This window comes from Pangasianodon hypophthalmus, chromosome 30 (genome assembly GCF_027358585.1).
Source record: "Pangasianodon hypophthalmus isolate fPanHyp1 chromosome 30, fPanHyp1.pri, whole genome shotgun sequence".
In the NCBI taxonomy this organism is placed as follows: Eukaryota; Metazoa; Chordata; class Actinopteri; order Siluriformes; family Pangasiidae; genus Pangasianodon; species Pangasianodon hypophthalmus.
In genome coordinates this window covers 12,171,756-12,190,698 of record NC_069739.1, presented here as the reverse complement: position 1 = coordinate 12,190,698, position 18,943 = coordinate 12,171,756, and the positions used below count along the sequence as shown (strand labels likewise).

Here is an 18,943-nt window from a genome sequence, read left to right as displayed (position 1 = left end):
CAGCATACAGTATATTATGTCCTTCAGAAATAATGCGTGTATATGAGCTATTTTTCTGCACATTGGGCGAAAAACATTTCTGACTAACGTCAGTGATGAACAGGAGTGAACATGACACGTTTTATTGGATAAAACTTACAACACTGTGTGACAACCCAATAAAATCTAGTCACACACAATGACCTTTCACACGACTGTTCCAAATTAAGCAATACTTTAAATAATACTTTTACATGTTTAGCAGTATGATTTTGCTCACGTGTATTTTCACGTATTTCAGGTTTCTTTTCACGTGTGCTTTCACATATTCAGGTGAAATTGTGTAAACTTGCTGGAATGTAACTTAGTGTGCTCTTATCTTCGCTTTGACAGCGCACCTGTTAACCCAGACACGTCACCATTTTATGTCTTAAAGCTACACCCTTTTCTGGGCAAAAAATCACTCTGTGAAGAAAAAGTCATACATGTTAAGCCTATTTAACCCAAACTATAGGCAGTGTGGCCATTTACGATGTAGTATTTGCACTACACAGGTCATGTCACTGGTAGATTATTCACATTTCACATTTTAGTACCCTGTGTTGTTCTTTCTGAAATATCTTAAATGTAATAACCATGCTGTCTCCTGCCTCTCATTTTATTCGGGTGAATTCAGGTACATTGGGGTTTTGGGGTTTCCAACTTGTCGAAGCCCAATACACAATAAATTTCTGAAATATTACCAGATGAAGGAAAGATGAAGGAAGATCATATTCTTAAGAGGCATGGCTTATCCTTTTGTTATGACTGACTAAAAACCTTTCTGTGACATTTGGTTAAGTTTGGCCTTCACTTTTATCCTCCATGACATGTTTAAAGCGTTATTTATCTGTAGCATACTTATACTTATCCCTGCCATTAATAAATAACAGGACTTGAACAAAATATTCTCCAAATTCATCATCAACATGTTCTAATATTGTATGAACACAGCAGAAGTAAAACTGGCTACATATTAAGATGTTGGTCTGAGTAAGAAATATGGAAGAAATATTGTCTGAAGCTTGAGATTTTCATGTATGAACAGTAAAGCTATTGTATGATTAGTGAACTTAGCGGAAGAAATGGTAGAAAGTTTCTTATCAGAACATGGACAGACCTAACTTGTTTCAGAAAATGGGAGAAAGTGGCTGTGTGTGTGTGTGTGTGTGTGTGTGTGTGTGTGGGAATGTGAGTGAAAATAGAAAAGTAGCCATTAACCTCATGGATAAGGAAGGCAGCAGTGCAGGTGGAATGTGGTTGTCACTATGTGGTAACTTGCTTAATTTTCCTTTTTAACCAATGAAATATGTTTTTTTTTTTTGGTCTGTAATAACGAGTTACATGAGACTAGAAATGTTATATAATCTTTGGGTTTTTTTCTACATGCTGATGGAGATGATCTGGGGTCAGTCTCCCTGGCCGTGAGTACTGCAATAAAGAAATTATTTGATGAAGAAAAGAGTCTTCATTTTATCATTTCTTGCAGTAGCAGTAAAACACACACACACACACACACACTCACTAATCTCTAAAATGATATGAACACAGTACGCAGAGTAAAAAGATGTCTGAAGATTCTGTAGTAAGCCTAAGTAACGTTCTTTCCCATAATGCCTTGCTTCTTAGGCTGTTTTATAAAAACACCTAACATTTAATGCATATAAAATCCAGTAAGAGTTGTGAGGAGTTTCATGCATCCATTATATTATAACATCAATTCATATCATAATATCCATCCATTCTCTGTACCGCTTATCCTACACAGGGTCACGGGGTATCCCAGGGGACTCGGGGCACGAGGCGGGGGACGCCAACCCATCACAGGGCACAGTCACGCACCAGACAATTTAGACATGCCAGCAGACTACAGCACATGTCTTTGGACTGGGGAGGAAACCGGGGGACCCGGAGGAAACTCCACACACACACACACACACACACACACACACACACACACACACACAGGGCGGAGGTGGGAATCAAACCCCTGACCCCGGAGGTGCGAGGCAAACGTTCTAAACACTAATCCACATCGCTTATTATAATCTTAATCCACATCACTTATTATAATCTCTCCACTTACAGTAGTTTAAGACTTTCATTAATTAACCTGAGCCATGCTGAAAATGATTAAATTATTAAAAATTATACAATTCTAACATAACATATGTACATGATTTGAACTTTATGCTTATTTGGTTACAGCAGTACATCTTATATAAGCATCATAAACAGGTGTAATATATTAGTCAGGACAATTTTTTAACCTAATGAAAAAGATCTTTTTTATTACATTTTTTAGGTCAGCTTGCTGTTTGCTGCTGGCCACACCCCCTACATGACCTGATGTTATGTTTATGAAGGAGCTCCACCTCCAGGGCTGCAGAGAGAGATGTTCTCACTCCTCAGGGCAGAAGCTACACCCTGAGCCCTTTTGCTATTCAAATGAACCAATTTGTTTGAGTGTTGCTAGGGACGCTGAGTGTCAGGTTACCGTTGCCAAGGCAACCGGGAATCCGCAGCGCGCGCGGTCACGTGACTGGTTTTGCAGCGCCAGTAAAAATGGCGAGGATGAAACAGGAGCAGCTACACGAGCAGAACATGCGCACAGAAACCTGGTGCTGTGTAGAAGCAGACAGCAGGGTCTGGGATCGTCCTGAGAGGAGACATTTTGTCTGTCACCTCCGAAATACCTGCGACTTCCGCGCCATGGTGACGCCGAACCCGGAAGAGAGAGCTTCATGGATGACGAGAGGAACGAGTTATCGCGAGAAGAGGCATTATGACGAGAGTTGTAAGCTGAAACACCTGGTTTTAAATTCCCAGGTCAAACATGTCAACACCATTGTTTAATAGAGATTTTATTTTAATTCATAACTAATACAGATTGTGATTCACTAATTCAGACTTTATTTATGCACAAAATAGTTCACAAAGAGCCTTTTTGTAAAAGAAAATTATTCTTTTTGACCTAAATTCCATCCCCCTGGGGTTTTACACACAAACACAAAATTAAGCATAAATCACAAAATTACACATAATTCACAAAATTAAACATAATGAACATAAGTGCATAATTAAGGGACATAAAGGGATCTGGAGGACTACTGAGCAGCTGTAAGGTTCCTTTATTTTTTTATTAACAAAATCTTTTTTATTTCTCTTTCTTACAGATAAATCTCATTTCATCTGAACAACTGCGATCAACCTCATCTCTTCCAAAACACCTGACAGTGTTGTAATAAACGCACGTACCATTCGAATGTGTGTTTGGAGACTTTGTTTTTTTTTTTTACTTTCTTTCATTTGCAGTGTGTCAGTGGAAGTGATGTTGAACATCTGTACAGTCCTACACACTGAAAAACTAATCCATGGATCAGTGTATTTAAATTAATGGCAGAATTTCCACTTAAGTGAAATATGTTCAACAGAAAGTATGGTAGGTGTGTGTTAAACTTATAAAATAGAAATACTTATATTTATGAACATATTTTGTTGTAGTAACATGAACTTTATATCAGTATGTAAATGCAACAGATTTTACTTAAGTGGAAATTCTGCCATTAATTTAAAAATGTTGATGCATGAATTGTTTTTTTTCAGTGCATGCTGTCACTGTTCTGTCAGTTTTTCATCACGTGAGTAGCTGAAAAAAAACTCCAGCAGAGACTTTAGTGAAAATGACTTAACATTGACTTTACACTGTACAATTTCCTGTCTTGTTTTTCTGTTGCACATAACAATCGCACATCGTAAAAGAATTCTTTGGTCATAAGTTGAGGCCAGCAGTCTTAGTAATGTGATGTGGCAGTGACAAAGTTCTCTCCGTCCTTTTCACTAATGCTTGATGAGATTGGAGAATACAAAGCAAGGAATCTGAGATGATTCCTCAATGCAGAATCTCTCCAGATCCTCCAGGGTCCTGCATGTTGAATTAAGGGTGAAACAGCTACACAAAAGCCTGAACACTGATTTACGTTTTTGTCCTAACGAAGACGCCATGGTGTCTTGGTCGAGAGTGCTTAATTTGTGGCTACGGTGTCCTTGGCAGCATAGCAGGAATTCCTTGTTTATAGCGCAGGGGATGTTTTATTGAACAGGCACGGTAAGCAGGTCTGTTTAAAAGAGGCCATCTCTTGGCTTGGCTTCACGAACGAAGATCATAGAAAGGGTTTCTCCATGTTGACTGCAGGCTTGCTGGTGGCTGACAAGGCCTATGCGGGACAGACGCGGCTGCAGATGAAGGTCTAGTCAGGGTTATGCGCCGTGGTTGCTCAGTTCTTCCACCTGTTCCTCTGTGAGTGTTATCGAAGAAGGAACAGCCCAGTGGATGGTGTGACATCAGCCCTCATGGTCAGCAGCTCGGGCAAACCAGTGGTTAATGCAGCGAGCTCTGAGGGATGCTTTGAGAAGGTCTTTGGAACAGCGATAATATCCAGCCATGCCTAAGAACCTCCTGAGGTCACGTTTTGTTTTAGGGATTGGAAACCAAGTGATGGTCTGTACCTTGGCATGAAGGGGCTTAACCCAACAGTTTTCCCAAAGTAACAGACTACACCATTTTCAAACTAACATTTATCTAAATTTAAAACCAAAGAGGCATCACATAGTCAGCTGAACACCTGTTCTAACAATTGCGGATGGTGGCGCCAGAATAAATAACAACATCGTCCACGTAAGCTGCACAATTTGGTATTTCCCAGAGTACACATTTTAGCCTTTGAAAAGTAGCAGAAGCATTTGGGGGCCAAAAGTCATGACCCTGTACTGGAGAATGTTTTCTGGAGTAGCAAAAATGGAAATCTCAGCATTAAGTAGAATCTGAAAGTACCCTTTAATCAGGTCAAGTTTTGTAATGAATTTAGCAGAATATACACAATCTACACAGTCTTCCATGCAGGGAAGAGTAAAGAAGTCAGACTTAGTTATGGCATTCACTTTTCAATAACCAGTACAAAAACAAAACAAAACATCGGGCTTGGGCACTAACAAACACGGAGAACACCATGTGCTCTGATAACACACTTCTGGGCATTTAAATGATAGCGACGTTGTCGAATCAGAGGTTGCCTACATCGATATCAGGTTCATTTATATCTGAAGGGAATATCTGAAAAAAAATGCGATAGAAATTTCTCAGTTAATACTCCTGTTAAAATTACTGGTTTTTGTGATATAAAAAAGAAACCAAGATAGATCATGTCAGATCATTTTTCACTTTGATTGTGAGATAGAGGCCAACAAAACTCAAGTGAAAAACAAATAGAAAAGTTTGGGGGGTGGAACTTACAATAACCTGATTGCGTAAGTGTGCTCACCCTTTTATAATGGGGCATGTGACTGTGCTCAGAATTAACCACAGAGACATCGCCAAGAACAGGACGTCCCTCCAAAATTTCTGAGAACAAGAGGAAAACTTATCAAGGAGGCTGCCAAGAGACCTACGGCAACATTAAAGGAGCTGCAGGAATATCTGGCTAGTACTGGTCACTCCCTGCATGTGACAACAATCGTATTCTTCACATGTCTGAGCGATGGGGTAGGGTGGCTAGACGGAAGCCCTTTCTCCTGCTAAAAACACCTAAATCACCCCAAACCATGTGGCAGGATGTCCTACGGTCTGATGAAACCAAGGTAGAACTTCTTGGACATAATACTAAAAGATAAATTTGGAGCAAAAAAAAAGACCATTTATTACCCAAAGAATACCTCAGCCATGGTGAAGCATGGTGGTGGCAGCATCTTGCTATGGGGCTGTTTCTCCTCAACTGGGACTGGGGCTTTAGTCAAAGGAGAGGGAATCATGGATAGCTCCAAATACCAATCTATTCTCTCACCCTCTCGCCTCACCCTCTCACCCTCTCACCTCACCCTCTCACCCTCTCGCCTCACCCTCTCACCCTCTCGCCTCACTCTCTCACCCTCTCGCCTCACCCTCTCACCCTCTCGCCTCACCCTCTCACCCTCTCACCCTCTCTCCTCACTCTCTCACCCTCTCGCCTCACCCTCTCACCCTCTCACCCTCTCGCCTCACCCTCTCACCCTCTCGCCTCACCCTCTCACCCTCTCACCCTCTCTCCTCACCCTCATTGTACACAAATGCTAATGGGCCAGTATATAGCAGCAGCTACCAACACTAGTGCAGTTTAAATCTTTTACAATCTATATATTCACATCTAGCTAAAATATATATAAACAGTTTTTACGTAGTGAGTACACTGCCAGGTGTCTAGTCTACACATGCTGGGATAGTTTATTATTCCACGTTTTGGACACCATATCGGTAACTCCGTGACGGAGCGAACTCTATAATGGACACCTCCACAAGTGTGCGCTCTCTCTGTATGTTAACTCTGTTGGGAGAGCAGCAGTGGTTGGGAATTAGCAAATTGGAGGGAAAACGGAGGGAAAAGGAGTAAAATATCAAAGGCAGATTTCAAAGGCGTAAATGTTTGAAAAGGGTGTGTATGATAAAGGATCTGAGGCGATGGTTAAGAGTATTTGTAGAGAACTAGTGTTCTACCGCACCTACATCAACACCACATCTGTACATCTGGAGGAATGTAAGACTCAGGAAAAGAAATAACATTTTTTTATTTTTATATTTATTTTTTCAACAAAGGAGTATCAGAGAGCAGTGAACTGTAATGATGTATATTTCTCTACCTTTATCCTCACACTGTGACGCTGCTCAGAATGCTGGCATGAACATGCAATAGCTCTTTTCCACAATCTTACAGAATCTGTACTAAATGTTTTCTGTAATTAGTTTGAATATAAAAACAGCTTTGCTTAATAGAGACAAGATAGAATTAGAGTTGCATGATATCTCTGCTTTAACGACTTGTTCTCATTTTGAGGTTAATATTTTACCATAAAAAGAGGCAACTTAAACACTTTTTAAAATAAAGTTGTTAGAAATCAAGAGTTTTCAAAGAGTTTCATTGTATTATAAACAACTATCAAAATTTATCTTATTTGTTTTTGTCTTATTTGGATTTGTTTTTACATTAAAAGTGGCAGACATGTCAGGATTTCCCAGAAAAATGACCACTACTCTAAACTGGCTCTAGGTGTCAATAACTGTGTGTGTGTGTGTGTGTGTGTGTGTGAGAGAGAGAGAGAGAGAGAGAGAGAGAATAGCGTGTGTGTGTGTGTGTGTGAGAGAGAGAGAGAGAGAGAGAGAGAATAGCGTGTGTGTGAATAGTGTGTGTGTGTGTGTGTGTGTGTGTGTGTGTGTGAGAGAGAGAGAGAGAGAGAGAGAATAGCGTGTGTGTGAATAGTGTGTGTGTGTGTGTGTGTGTGTGTGTGTGAGAGAGAGAGAGAGAGAGAATAGCGTGTGTGTGAATAGTGTGTGTGTGTGTGTGTGTGTGTGTGTGTGTGAGAGAGAGAGAGAGACAGAGAGAATAGCGTGTGTGTGTGTGTGTGTGTGTGACCAGGATAAATGTCTCTATTTAAATAAGCACTAAGCCTTTACAGACAGGCAGCTTCCACGCAGCAGAGCTGTTATCCAGTGTTTACAGTAAAGAAATATGAACCACATTCGGCTTTGGGTTAGTTTACACCGCCATGTTGCCCTGATTATGAGTGGTGATGTAACACAAATGGGTTTTTACATTTCTCTACACAGGAATGTTTGTATTTATTGTGTTTGCAGTTGAAACATACCACGAGCAACACATTGTGACTAAATATTTACATCCACTCTCTACCTTTTCACTGAGCTTTCAGACACTGTTTCTATTATTGATCATCATCAGCAGGAGGAAGTGGTTAGGTTTCCTCACTTTCTCAGTTTCCTGAAACCTTTCAATTACACGCAAGTTATTGGATTTAATCACAAAGATTTATTAGTACACATGCTGGCCTCTTTATTAGACGCATGTCTACGCTGTAGTTGCAGTTAGGACTCTATGGGTGTTTAATTCATGCACAATTTGTGTTTATCAGCTTCCTTCATCAGCGTCAGTTTCTGACCACAGAATGGTGTTAGCTCAACCCAGCACTGCTGTTCACTGACACACTCACACTAGCGCTGCACACACAGCATTTCAGCGTTATGAATTATAGCTGAGTTATATCTGGCGAGCGGTGGTCCTGTGTTGGATCTGTTCGTTTAATGGAGAAGGTGGAGAGAGCTGACGATCTAAACGTTCACAGATCAGCTACAGTGAGGAATTTTAACACACAGAGAAGGTGTGCCTGATAAAATGGCTAATTATTCTAAGTGCACATTTGTCTAATGATTTTCTTCCTAATTATCACATGAATTAGTCTCAGTGGTATTTCCCTGTAATAATTATTACATACATAAATAAATGAATAAATTGCCTATTGTATACAGAACAAAAGAAAAGGCCTTGAGTGGAAATCCCACAGCTGTGATTCAGTATTGTCTTAACTCTTTCTTCTTGACTTTCCTTCACCACTTTCCAAAGTAGATATTCCAAATATATTTATGTTTTTTATACATAATAATATCACTTTTTTATATTGTACACACATTCTATAATGTAATACACATAATACCATGATGGATACTCCTGTTATTGCTGTTAGATTTTATACTAAATGCTTGAAAAGGGTTTGAATTATAAAGAATGTGATGGTTACGAGGTATTCTACCTCAGCTACAACAACAACATCTGTACACATCTGGAGAAAAGTAAACCTGGCCATAACGCTCAGGAAGAAAAATGTGATATTGTGTTTATTTATTTATTTTTTCAACAAAGGAGTATCAGAGAGCGGTGCACGAACAGTAATGATAGCAGATACGTTTATCTTCACACTGTGAAAGGCCTCACTGCTCAGAATCCTGACGTGAGTGAGTGGAAACGTGAGGCCTGTGTGGCTGACATGAAAATAAAATGGTGGTGAAAGCAAATTTGTTTTTCTTGGCTGTGTAAATAAAATATAAAACCTGCCCATGCATGATGTGATGTAACACATTAAATGAACATAAGCCTCTAATCTGAGCTGGTAATGAATACTGTGTAATAATAACAGCAGGAGGAGGTGTAACTCCTACTCCAGGTTAGTGGTCAGCGAAAGCTCCCACAGTTTGGCTGTTTCTATTAATTTTAAACTGCGATGTCGGTGCATTGCTATCGCTCTTCAGAACTTCTCTGATTGGTGCTTTTAAGTGCATCCTTTATAAAGGTTGATGTAGCATGTAAACATCGTCAGAGTTTCTTTCACAGAGTCAGAGTTTCTTTCAGTTTCTCCACTCCTTTACAAGAAACTAAGCATGCAAAAACAGCCCTTTAGTTATTCCTACAGTACTCTACTGTGCAAAAAGTCATTCAGTAGTTATTCTTAATTATTTGGTGGCAAACATTTATGATGGGAAAATGTACAGTACATTAATTTCAAGTTCAAACAGCCATGTAGTGCTTATTTACAGTACTATAATAAAGCCATGTGTGAAAAATGACATTATTCAAACAAATTATCATATTGTTATCCCTGTACATTTTTATCTATAAACTTGCACAATTTAATCATCATTCTGAAGGTAATCAAGTTTCAAAAACAACATATCTTCATAACAAGATGTTTCCACAAAAGAAGGTCTTCCTGAGAGCCAGGCTTTCATCACTCAGAGAGCCAGGTAAGGAAATGCTTTGGATGAACCACCTTAATAAGAAATACACTGTAAGCTCTGTTAGACAGCTCACATGTAGGTTTGCTAACAATGTTAACAGCATTAGGTTAAAATAAAACTCATTACAAAGAAAAAAACACGTCGGTACAGACATTCCTGTGCGTTGTGTGTCTCTCGTGTTATAACTCCACGTTTGAATGCCCAAGTGGGTAAAAGCTGGACAGTAAAATGCTAACAACCATCTGGGACATGGGACTCTGATGCTCACTGCTGTAACAAGCAGAGTACTTTTGTGTAAAATAATTAGATGATAAATCACTCAGGTGATAAGTGAAATCTAATACTTATCACCAAATGCACAAATGTACAGATTCCAAATGTAAATGTACAGATTCCTGTGATCTGAAGTGAAGAGGGCAGACCTTAGGGCAAACCTAAAAATATAATGAATCTTGAAATCACCTGCGTGAAGGAGTGAGACATTACAGGAACAGACTCTGTGCTGTTAGTCCTTCACGAATGGCTTCAGCAAATGTTATTTGACATTATTAAGTGTCAATAATTTAGAAACTAGTACTTTTCAGAAGAAACTGCACTACCTAAGAAGACATTTAATGTTATATGATGTTTTATGTCACAATGTCCCGAGTTCCACACACCGATTCTGTCCCAAACAGCAAGAGGTTCAAGTTCAAAGCTGACATGTCTCAGAATAAAGATGTGCATTGGTATGAAAAAGTCACGAGAATGCGTGGTTTTTACTTTAATACAGAAGATGAGATATGAAGCTCTAAAGAAAGGCCATGTTCATTAACATGGGAATAAACAGGCTGCTTGTGTGGTGCATTTATGGCTTTCATTTATTCATCTTCAGTAACTGCTTTATGCTGGTCAGAGTCACTGTGGATTAAATTAAGCATTTGTTTATTTTCTGGTAAAGAGAACCAACTAATTTTGTTAGAATGCAGTATATCATGGGAAGGTACAGCGGGACAAAATATAACCCCTTCAAACTGTCTTACTTATAGCCAGAAACTCATCACTAATGGTTAAGCATTAAGAGGTATAACCGTATCACCATTCAGTCGTGTTAATCGCTTATCCGGACCTTCATAAGCAAGAAAAGCTTTACAAACTGCTGTGCTGTTTAGGGAAGCCTCCACTGCAACAGACCCAGCAGCAGTCTCAAAACTCTCCATGATCACAGCGGATGGGTTTGTTGAGAAAAAGGTGAGCACATGTATGTGAAGTATGTGAAGCTCCTGAACAGGTTGCACCTGAGAGTTACTGTATGTAACTGGTTCTGACAGTCACTGTTAAAAATTGTTTTAAAAACCCTGTTAAGTACATATCCATCATTAATGCAGGAGCCAGTGGCCTTAGAGCTCAGGCTTTATCTCCAGCAGACGCAGGTGTAAATGAGTGGAATTTAAATGCTGTGTTGTGTAATGCTTTAGAGTTGTTGTAAATATCCCAGAATCTTGTTTAAATTGGAATGTTTTTTTCACTAGTCTTAATTAACAAACCACCTTCCGTGTTGTTTTCAAATCGTATTTAAAAATCCTGGGTTTTATCCACAGAGAATATTGAGTAGGCTGATAAATAATTAACTAATATGATCGATATATAAAAGCTGGCCAATTTATTTTTTGCTGCCAATAAAAGATTTTTTCACTGGATTGAACCGCAATTACAAATATCATGACAATCTTTATATTATTCTACAATGATGCTTCCACAATTCACAAACACGCTATTCCAGTATGGGATCTGTGTCTCTGCAGGACTTCAAGCCAAAAATTCAGACTCATGAAAATGATACAATATTGTGACTAGAAGACGAAGAAGAAGATGATGATGATGATGATGATGATGAAAAACAGTATGTTTGTGTCATGGCAGAACTTCGATACCCATCAGCCCCTGCACATCACCTGACCACGCCACTCACCACGTCACATGACTGTTCGCACCTGATTTATGTTTAATAAGCACTGTATTTAAGCCCTGGTCTTCACACCCTTCGTTGTCTAGCTTTTGTCTGTTGTTGTCATGTGCTCCCTCCAATCTGTGTATTTTTGCCTCGAGATCATAGTTCTCATTTAAGATTCTAAGATTTACGTTGTTTGTGTTAAAATAAATTCTAATCTGCGCTTGCATCTGCCTCTGCTACTAAAACCTTTCACTAAAAACAGTTTGTTTTGTCAAGCCAACCTAATAAAAGAAAACAGAAAGAAGACACATTTCACACTGTCTTCAATGTTCCAATGCCACAAAGAACCATAAAGAAAAATAGTCATTTTAATAAAGTAACAAAGGGGTGCACATACTTTTTAACTGAACAAAGAACCAATAGCACTTTTCATGCGTATGAGAAGAGAAAATACCTTTACTGGCCTCGACATTAACAGATATATTACAATCAAACAAACAACCACGGTCCATTAGAACTGAACTGGCAGCTCGATGACTCCAGATGTGTTACTGAAGTGAAATTAATATCAATTTAACCAATTTTTCAATTTCATTAATTTTACAACTGAAGTGAAGCTCAGGCTTTCTTAATAAGTGTGTTCATAGCAGTGCAGGGATCACAGTGTAATCAGTGTGTGTGTGTGTTTGAATGCCTCTATATCCTGTTTAACACCTGTACTGCGCAGATATGCTCAAACCTGAACATTTCCACTGTGAGTCATGTGAGACACGCCTCGTGAACAGGCATGTCTGTACACAGTAAAGCAAACGTTTCATTATTTCATTGTGTGCTGTATTGAAATTAGCCCTTTCATGCACAGTGTCCCACACTTACGGTCAATTTAACACTCTTTTTTATATTTTAGCAAAATATAAGATAATCTCAAATGACTTGAGAGCATTACTGTAGACTATTTGTCATTCTCAAAAATAAATAACAAAAAAAAACTACTTTTTTGGGATGAATACGTAAAATAAGATGATTTTTTTTAGCCTCCTCGTCATGAACAGTCTTAAACTGTGTCAAATTTGGATGTTTAGAAATAATATTTTCTAAAAATTTTTATCATCAGTGTTACAGATTTCAGACCTGAAATATGATTTAATTTTTAAAATAAAGATTTATTTTATTATTATTATTATTATTTCAAGCATACTATTATAGTCTTTTTTACTAATGAAAAATCTATTTACTTTTTTAAATATAAGTCATTTCTAGACAAAACCAAAATTCTAATATCGTGCAATTTTAAGTGAAAAAAAGAAAGAAATTATATTTTAAAAATCTGGATATGTGTATAAATGATTTAGGCATGAAAGGGTTAAGGGACATTGACAGGTGACAGGAAGGGTCTGAGCTGATTTCTGAGCTCAGAAGCATAAAATCCATTAAACTATTCAAGAAGTAAAATCTATGTTGTTGAATAAGACACAGTCTGCCATTTACTCACTGCTGGTCAGCTTTATATGGAAACACAACAACAATGATTAGAAGGTATTCAGAAGGCAAATTTAACCCTTTAGACTTTAGAACTGTTAACCAATTTTTTTTAATTAATTGGAAACAGCCTCAAAAGCTTGCTACATCATTTCTGTCTCCCACGGGTGAGATAAGTAACGGGTGAGATAAGTAACGGGTGAGTTGCAGAAAAATGCTGACCCAGCACTAATACTGCATGGCTTCTTCAGCACCTTGTCCTCAAGAGGGTTGTATTCGGAATAGTGCTCTTGAATTGCTGAATTGGGATCTCACTATTCATTCCCAGATGCAGACGTGTGGGCAATACGCCAGCAGTTCAGTCACTCGAGTCGCTGACAGTGGATCCCTCTGTGATGAGGTCGAAATAAAACTGCACTTCTGGCAGTAGAGCACAAAAACAGAGCCAATTTGATCCTGGACAAATGCCAGCTGGCTCGAGCGAAACTGCCAAAGACGTGCAAAATGACTCTATAAAATTTGCCCCATGTACAGGGTCAGTCTTTGGGCCTCAGAACCTGGTGACTGCAGTGGATCAGTCGCTCAAGTCGACAAAAGTGGATCTGTGACACCGCGGCTGTAATGAAATGACCCGCGCCCTCTACTGCAAACTGACCCTACAAAAAAAACTTAATTTGCTGTCTGAGTGCAAAGATGGTCTCAAAATGGAGAATGAAATGAAATAACGCCATTTTCATTTTCATTTTCCACGTAAGCATGCAACATTAATGTCAAAAATAAAACTAAAATCAAAACATTGTTTTGTCATTTCATTATCTTCTTCATATTTTTCTGTTTCATGGCCATTAAATTTAATGCTACAGAAAAAGAAAATCCGAACTTTGGCTTTTCACGTTCTGCAAAATGAAAACAAAACTGCAACGTGGTCTTTGTCTTTTTTTGTCTCCTGTTTCATAACATTAGGCTACATACCTGACAAAATGCAAATTAAAATATAAAATGGATCAATAAAATCAAAAACAGTTGCAACAGTAAGTATGTGATTCTGCTTTCACTGTTGGGTAAGGAGTCTCCAGTTCCAGTTCATCCCAAAGGTGTTCAGTGGGGTTGAGGTCAGGGCTCTGTGCAGGACACTCGAGTTCTTCCACTCCAACCTTCACACACCATGTCTTCATGGAGCTCGCTTTGTGCACAGGGGCATTGTCATGCTGGAACAGGTTTGAGCCTCTTAGTTCCAGTGAAGGGAAACTGTAAAGCTACAGCACACAGATAGAAGACCTTCTATACAATTGTGTGGTTTAAACTTTGTGGTAACAGTCTTGGAGAAGAACCACATGTGGGTGTGAGGGTCAGGGGTGCACATACTTTTGGCAGTATAGTGTAAGTAGGCTGTAATGTGATGTGACACATCAGGCAGCATCGTAAAGCCCAACAATGGCACACATGCACAGCTGACTCATACAGCAGAAAAATGATTTTGTTTTATTCGGAAATGTAGATTCATAAAATCCCCACCGAGCTTCACTGTACTCCTCAGTCTTTATCATTCTTTAAAACTCATGAAGAGTAAACAGTGAAATTGTTTATATAATTTTATATTTTATAAATATGGTAGGTTATTTTTTTACTCAGTTTGGGTTCATTATTTCAAACTAAACTGATATCCTGTGCCTTATGCATATATTATAAACAATAAACAAATCGGGTAACCACACAGTTTTAATTAGTTCTGATAAAAGTTCGGATTTATTTTATTTTTATTATTATTATTTTTACACAATCAATAATTAATAAAACGACGTGTCAAAGGCAAATCACAAGTTGTAAACCGTTTACCCATGCGCGGAACAAATCTGTACCTTACATGTAGTTTCCGCTTCCGGGTCACTTCCACGACAATTTCCACTTCCGGTTTTTGGTTGTTTTCAAAAGTTGGCGCTAAAGATGGCGGATGCTGACGGAGTCCCGACATTAGCAGCGGAGAAACATCCAGATACCCGAGTAAATGTCAAGTCTAAGAGAATCGTCGCTTATCAGCTCGCAAAGTATAAAAGTTTGCTTTTAAAGCTGCTGGAGCGGCAACCGGAAGTGAACCAAAGCGACGTGGATAAGATGCTCCAGGAGACGCTGCAGGTGAGCACGAGACTGTTTGTTTACACTGTTTACACTGTACAGTTATACTTTTCATCCCACAGCATTTAGGTGTATTTTATTTTAGACTTTCGAGCTTGCAGTGCAGGAAAACATCACAGTTGGAGGTTTATCCTGGGATGAAGCAGCAGAGGAGAACGGTGAAGGTGTGTTTATAAAATATAATATTAATGTACTATTAATTTTATTAATGTATTCATGTATTATTAGTATTATTATTCATGAATTAGTGTATTAGTATTAGTAATATATTATTCATTATTAGTTTAGTAATGAAGTGCTACAATTACTGAAAAATGGAGCAGAATTACAGCTGCTCAGTCCACAACATGATGTAACACAGTGGGTGTTTTTTTTAACCTATTTTTGTTACAATGCTGAAAATCTCAGCCTGTCATTATGGAGGTTGTTTGATCGGCTGTGTTGTGTTCTGTTGTGCTGTGTGCTGTATTGTGCTGTACTGTATTGTGTTGAATTTTGTCATGTGTTGTGCTGTGTGTCGTGTTGTGTTTTGCTGTACTGTGTTGTGTGTTATACTGTGTGTTGTGTTGTACTGTCTTGTGTGTCATATTGTACTGTGTTGTGCTGTGTGTTATATTGTACTGTATTGTGTGTTGTATTGTACTGTGTTGTGTTGTGCTGTGTGTTGGGATCTGATGCTCCTGTAGATTACGAGTGCGGCGCGGTGGACGACCTGCTGGATGAGAAGATTGTCCAGACCAGCTGGAAACGCAGCGTTTACCCGAAGAAAATCTTGCCGTATTTCGTCCGATCCCTGAAAGCCGAGCGCAAACTCATGGTTGGTTCCTCGATGTTTTAATAAGAAGGAGAACGGAAATAATTCTCAGTCTCTGAACATCTAAGATCTGAACCATCTGTGGAGGATGTGTTGGTTATGTGGTGCGTTTGTTATTGTCTGCGTTTGCTTTAGGGTTTGTTTGAAAGTGCAGTGAAGCCACAAGAAGTGAAGCGAGATCCTGTTCAAGGTGCGTGTTCACTGCATTTCATTCCTTTAGATTGAGAATCCTAACAATTCCTGATGCTTTTAATTAAAAGCAGTGGGAAAGTGAGCTTTGTGTGCTGTTAACGCAGGATCTGTTTCTCTGCAGACTCCATAATGAGCGATGTTTCTGCTGCGGCGCCCGAGATGTTCAGACAAGCGTCTGCTGTCGTGAAGGTACACAGCACTCAGACCCAATACACGTCTGTACCTTACCGTGCATTTCACTCAAAATTGTGGATTTTTTCCTTTAAGCTGAAGAGTTGGTAAAATTAATAGGAAGCAGAAGGTGTTAAGAAAATCAGGAGCATCTATACAGTAAGAGCTTAATGAAGGTCTTGTTATTTAGCACAAATTAGTCACTTTTAAAAGATTTCTTCAGCATGTAGTAGACTTAATTCATCATGATCTCCACTTGATTATTAGAAAATGAGTAATAATGTGCATTATTAGTTGTGATAATGTGCAATAAAAACTTGTTATACAAACATCTGAATAAGAATTAATAATCTAAACGTCCGTGATAATCTTTTAGATTCCAGCTTCAAGTCGATGCAGTTTATGGCTTTAAGAGCTAATAAAAGTTTTAACATGTGCTGCGTATTATAAGTAGAATTTTTAAGAATCACTTCGTACTGAATTATAATACGTTTTCAATAAAATGCAGAACCTAAAGGTCTAACGTGGACACTGATGTTATGATTATTTCAGACTCAGTAGTTTGTATAAGGGATTTAATACAGTGTTTATTGCACGCTTTAACTAATACTGCAGATGTTATTCGTTTTTACATAACAGATGTGTAGTTATGCAGAAATACAGATGAGTAAAGACTAATACCCAGTGAGGAAACATTTAAAAAAACTTTAGTAAACAAATAACCTCTTATATGTGTTCCTTAAAGTGTTACCCAAATAGGCGACTTTAATAACGCAATTGCTGTAACGTAGAAAGACGACAATCTGAGAAAAATAAAGCGAACGCTGATGTGGACCCCTTTCTGGCCTGGTATTAAAGAGAAAGAGCAGCGAGTACTGGAGCACTGAATAAACTGTAACATGGTGTTATTTTGATTTGGGCCTCGAGAAATCTGAACTTCTTTTGTGCAATTCTATAAAAAAAAGTGATTTATGTGGAATGTAAACTACAGGCTGCTGATATTAATGTAGAATGAACGGCTTTGCGCAGAGATCTTACATCTAATCGTACATGATGTGTTGCATTTCTTCTGCTGTGAAAAGATTAAAGAAAACCAGACTATAAGCTGTTGCAGCGCCGCACGAGCCGCCGGAGCAGCTGCACTGTGCCTTGGCATTAATCATACACATGTCCGGAAGTGCAGAGGGTTTTTACACTGTTGCTGTTTTGAAGATGCTGTGGATGATTTAAGCTTGTTAGAGCTGCTGCTGTAGTCAGAAACACTGTCCTGTGCTCATCCCTGGACACTGAACATCCTTCCAGCTGCTGGTCTTTACTCTGAACACAGTAAAGCACAGAATCTCATATTTAACACAACTTTCCTCAGCTTCTGTAGCAGCTGCAGTGACACAGTGCTGACAGTAAGGTGTGCTGCAGCTTTACAGGATCTGAACTCAAAATCAGAGCTCTTCCTGAGCAACGTGTGCAGAGATCAGTTTCTAATTCTCCACGCAGGAATCTACGCCACTGATCACACGCGTGTACACACAGCTGTACGCTGAGCAACAAACTCCACCAAATCACCATATATGGTCGACAACTTCCCTTTATAAGACTCTGCTGTTAGACAACACGGAGCACGTGAACAGGACACTGACACCCAAACAAGAAGTAAAGAGACTGTTGCATGACGAAGAACAAAACAAGAAAGTTTTATTTCCCACTTTTATGATTGGTTTAAAAATCGAAATGTAAATAATAGATTTTACACCTATTTAAAATGCAGGTGATAACTTTTTTTTTTTTTTTTTAAATTGCCATTTAATTCAAAGCACTTCCTCTGTTTTGGTATTTATAGTTTCATTTTATTTTTCTACAATTATTTAAAAAAATATTTAAATTATTTTAGTCTTTTTTTAAGTATATATCATTGTGTATCTTCTTTTCATTAGTTTTATACTTCTCTTAACGTTACCTTTTATTTTATCATTTTATTTATGTGTATGAAACGTGCTCTATAAATATTTATTTATTTATTTATTTATTTATTTATTGTCTCACTGACATAAAAATGGTTTCATTGAGAGCACAGGTGTAAGGCATTTTAAGGCGTTTATGGAGCATTAGATTCTTTGAGAAATCTATTATTTTACAAAGATCACATTTGTTATTAAAATTGAATGTTCACAGTACATTAACCTTTATTTTTGTCCACTTTATTAGGAACACATGCACTTTCGTGCAGTTATTGGATACTTGGTTGAATGAGCAGGTGTTCTTAATAAAGTGGCCAGTGAGTGTATATGTCACTACTTCACTTTGATTTTCTAATGAATGAAGTGGATTAATGTTGTTGTATAAAATATATAATGAAGCCTGTGCTTCTGTGTGTGTTGCTCTTTGGCCTGCAGGCTCTGAAGGACGTGAAGCAGAAGGCAGAAGGTCTTCACCAGGTGCTGAACACGCAGCCCTCGGCCGAGACGCTGGAGGCCTACAGAGACGTGTTCACCAGCGCCGACGGAAAACGTTCTGAAGTCCGGCGCAGCAGCGAACCTGCTCACAGACACACCATCAAAAGAGCTGTGTCTGAGACAGAATACAGCATGCAATACGT

General features: G+C 38.6%; 2 protein-coding genes across 2 annotated transcripts in view; both read left to right on the top strand.

The window, feature by feature from the left end:
- The first annotated feature begins 2,378 nt into the window (after window positions 1-2,378).
- On the top strand, window positions 2,379-3,397 carry LOC113529329 (spermatogenesis-associated protein 45-like). The gene is made up of 2 exons (XM_026918458.3): window positions 2,379-2,815; window positions 3,195-3,397. The coding sequence occupies exons 1-2, from the start codon at window positions 2,584-2,586 to the stop codon at window positions 3,212-3,214; spliced, it is 252 nt and encodes an 83-aa protein (XP_026774259.1). The 5' UTR covers window positions 2,379-2,583; the 3' UTR covers window positions 3,215-3,397.
- An 11,532-nt stretch (window positions 3,398-14,929) lies between these two features.
- The window catches only part of nsl1 (NSL1 component of MIS12 kinetochore complex), a 4,179-nt gene continuing 165 nt past the window's right edge, over window positions 14,930-18,943 (top strand). Inside the window, exons 1-6 of the mRNA XM_026917498.3 lie at window positions 14,930-15,173; window positions 15,259-15,337; window positions 15,860-15,990; window positions 16,123-16,177; window positions 16,301-16,368; window positions 18,741-18,943. The exon at window positions 18,741-18,943 is cut by the window's right edge and continues 165 nt beyond it. Of these exons, the coding sequence (XP_026773299.3) occupies window positions 14,985-15,173; window positions 15,259-15,337; window positions 15,860-15,990; window positions 16,123-16,177; window positions 16,301-16,368; window positions 18,741-18,943 (725 nt within the window). The 5' untranslated portion in view covers window positions 14,930-14,984. The remainder of the gene's footprint in view (window positions 15,174-15,258; window positions 15,338-15,859; window positions 15,991-16,122; window positions 16,178-16,300; window positions 16,369-18,740) is intronic.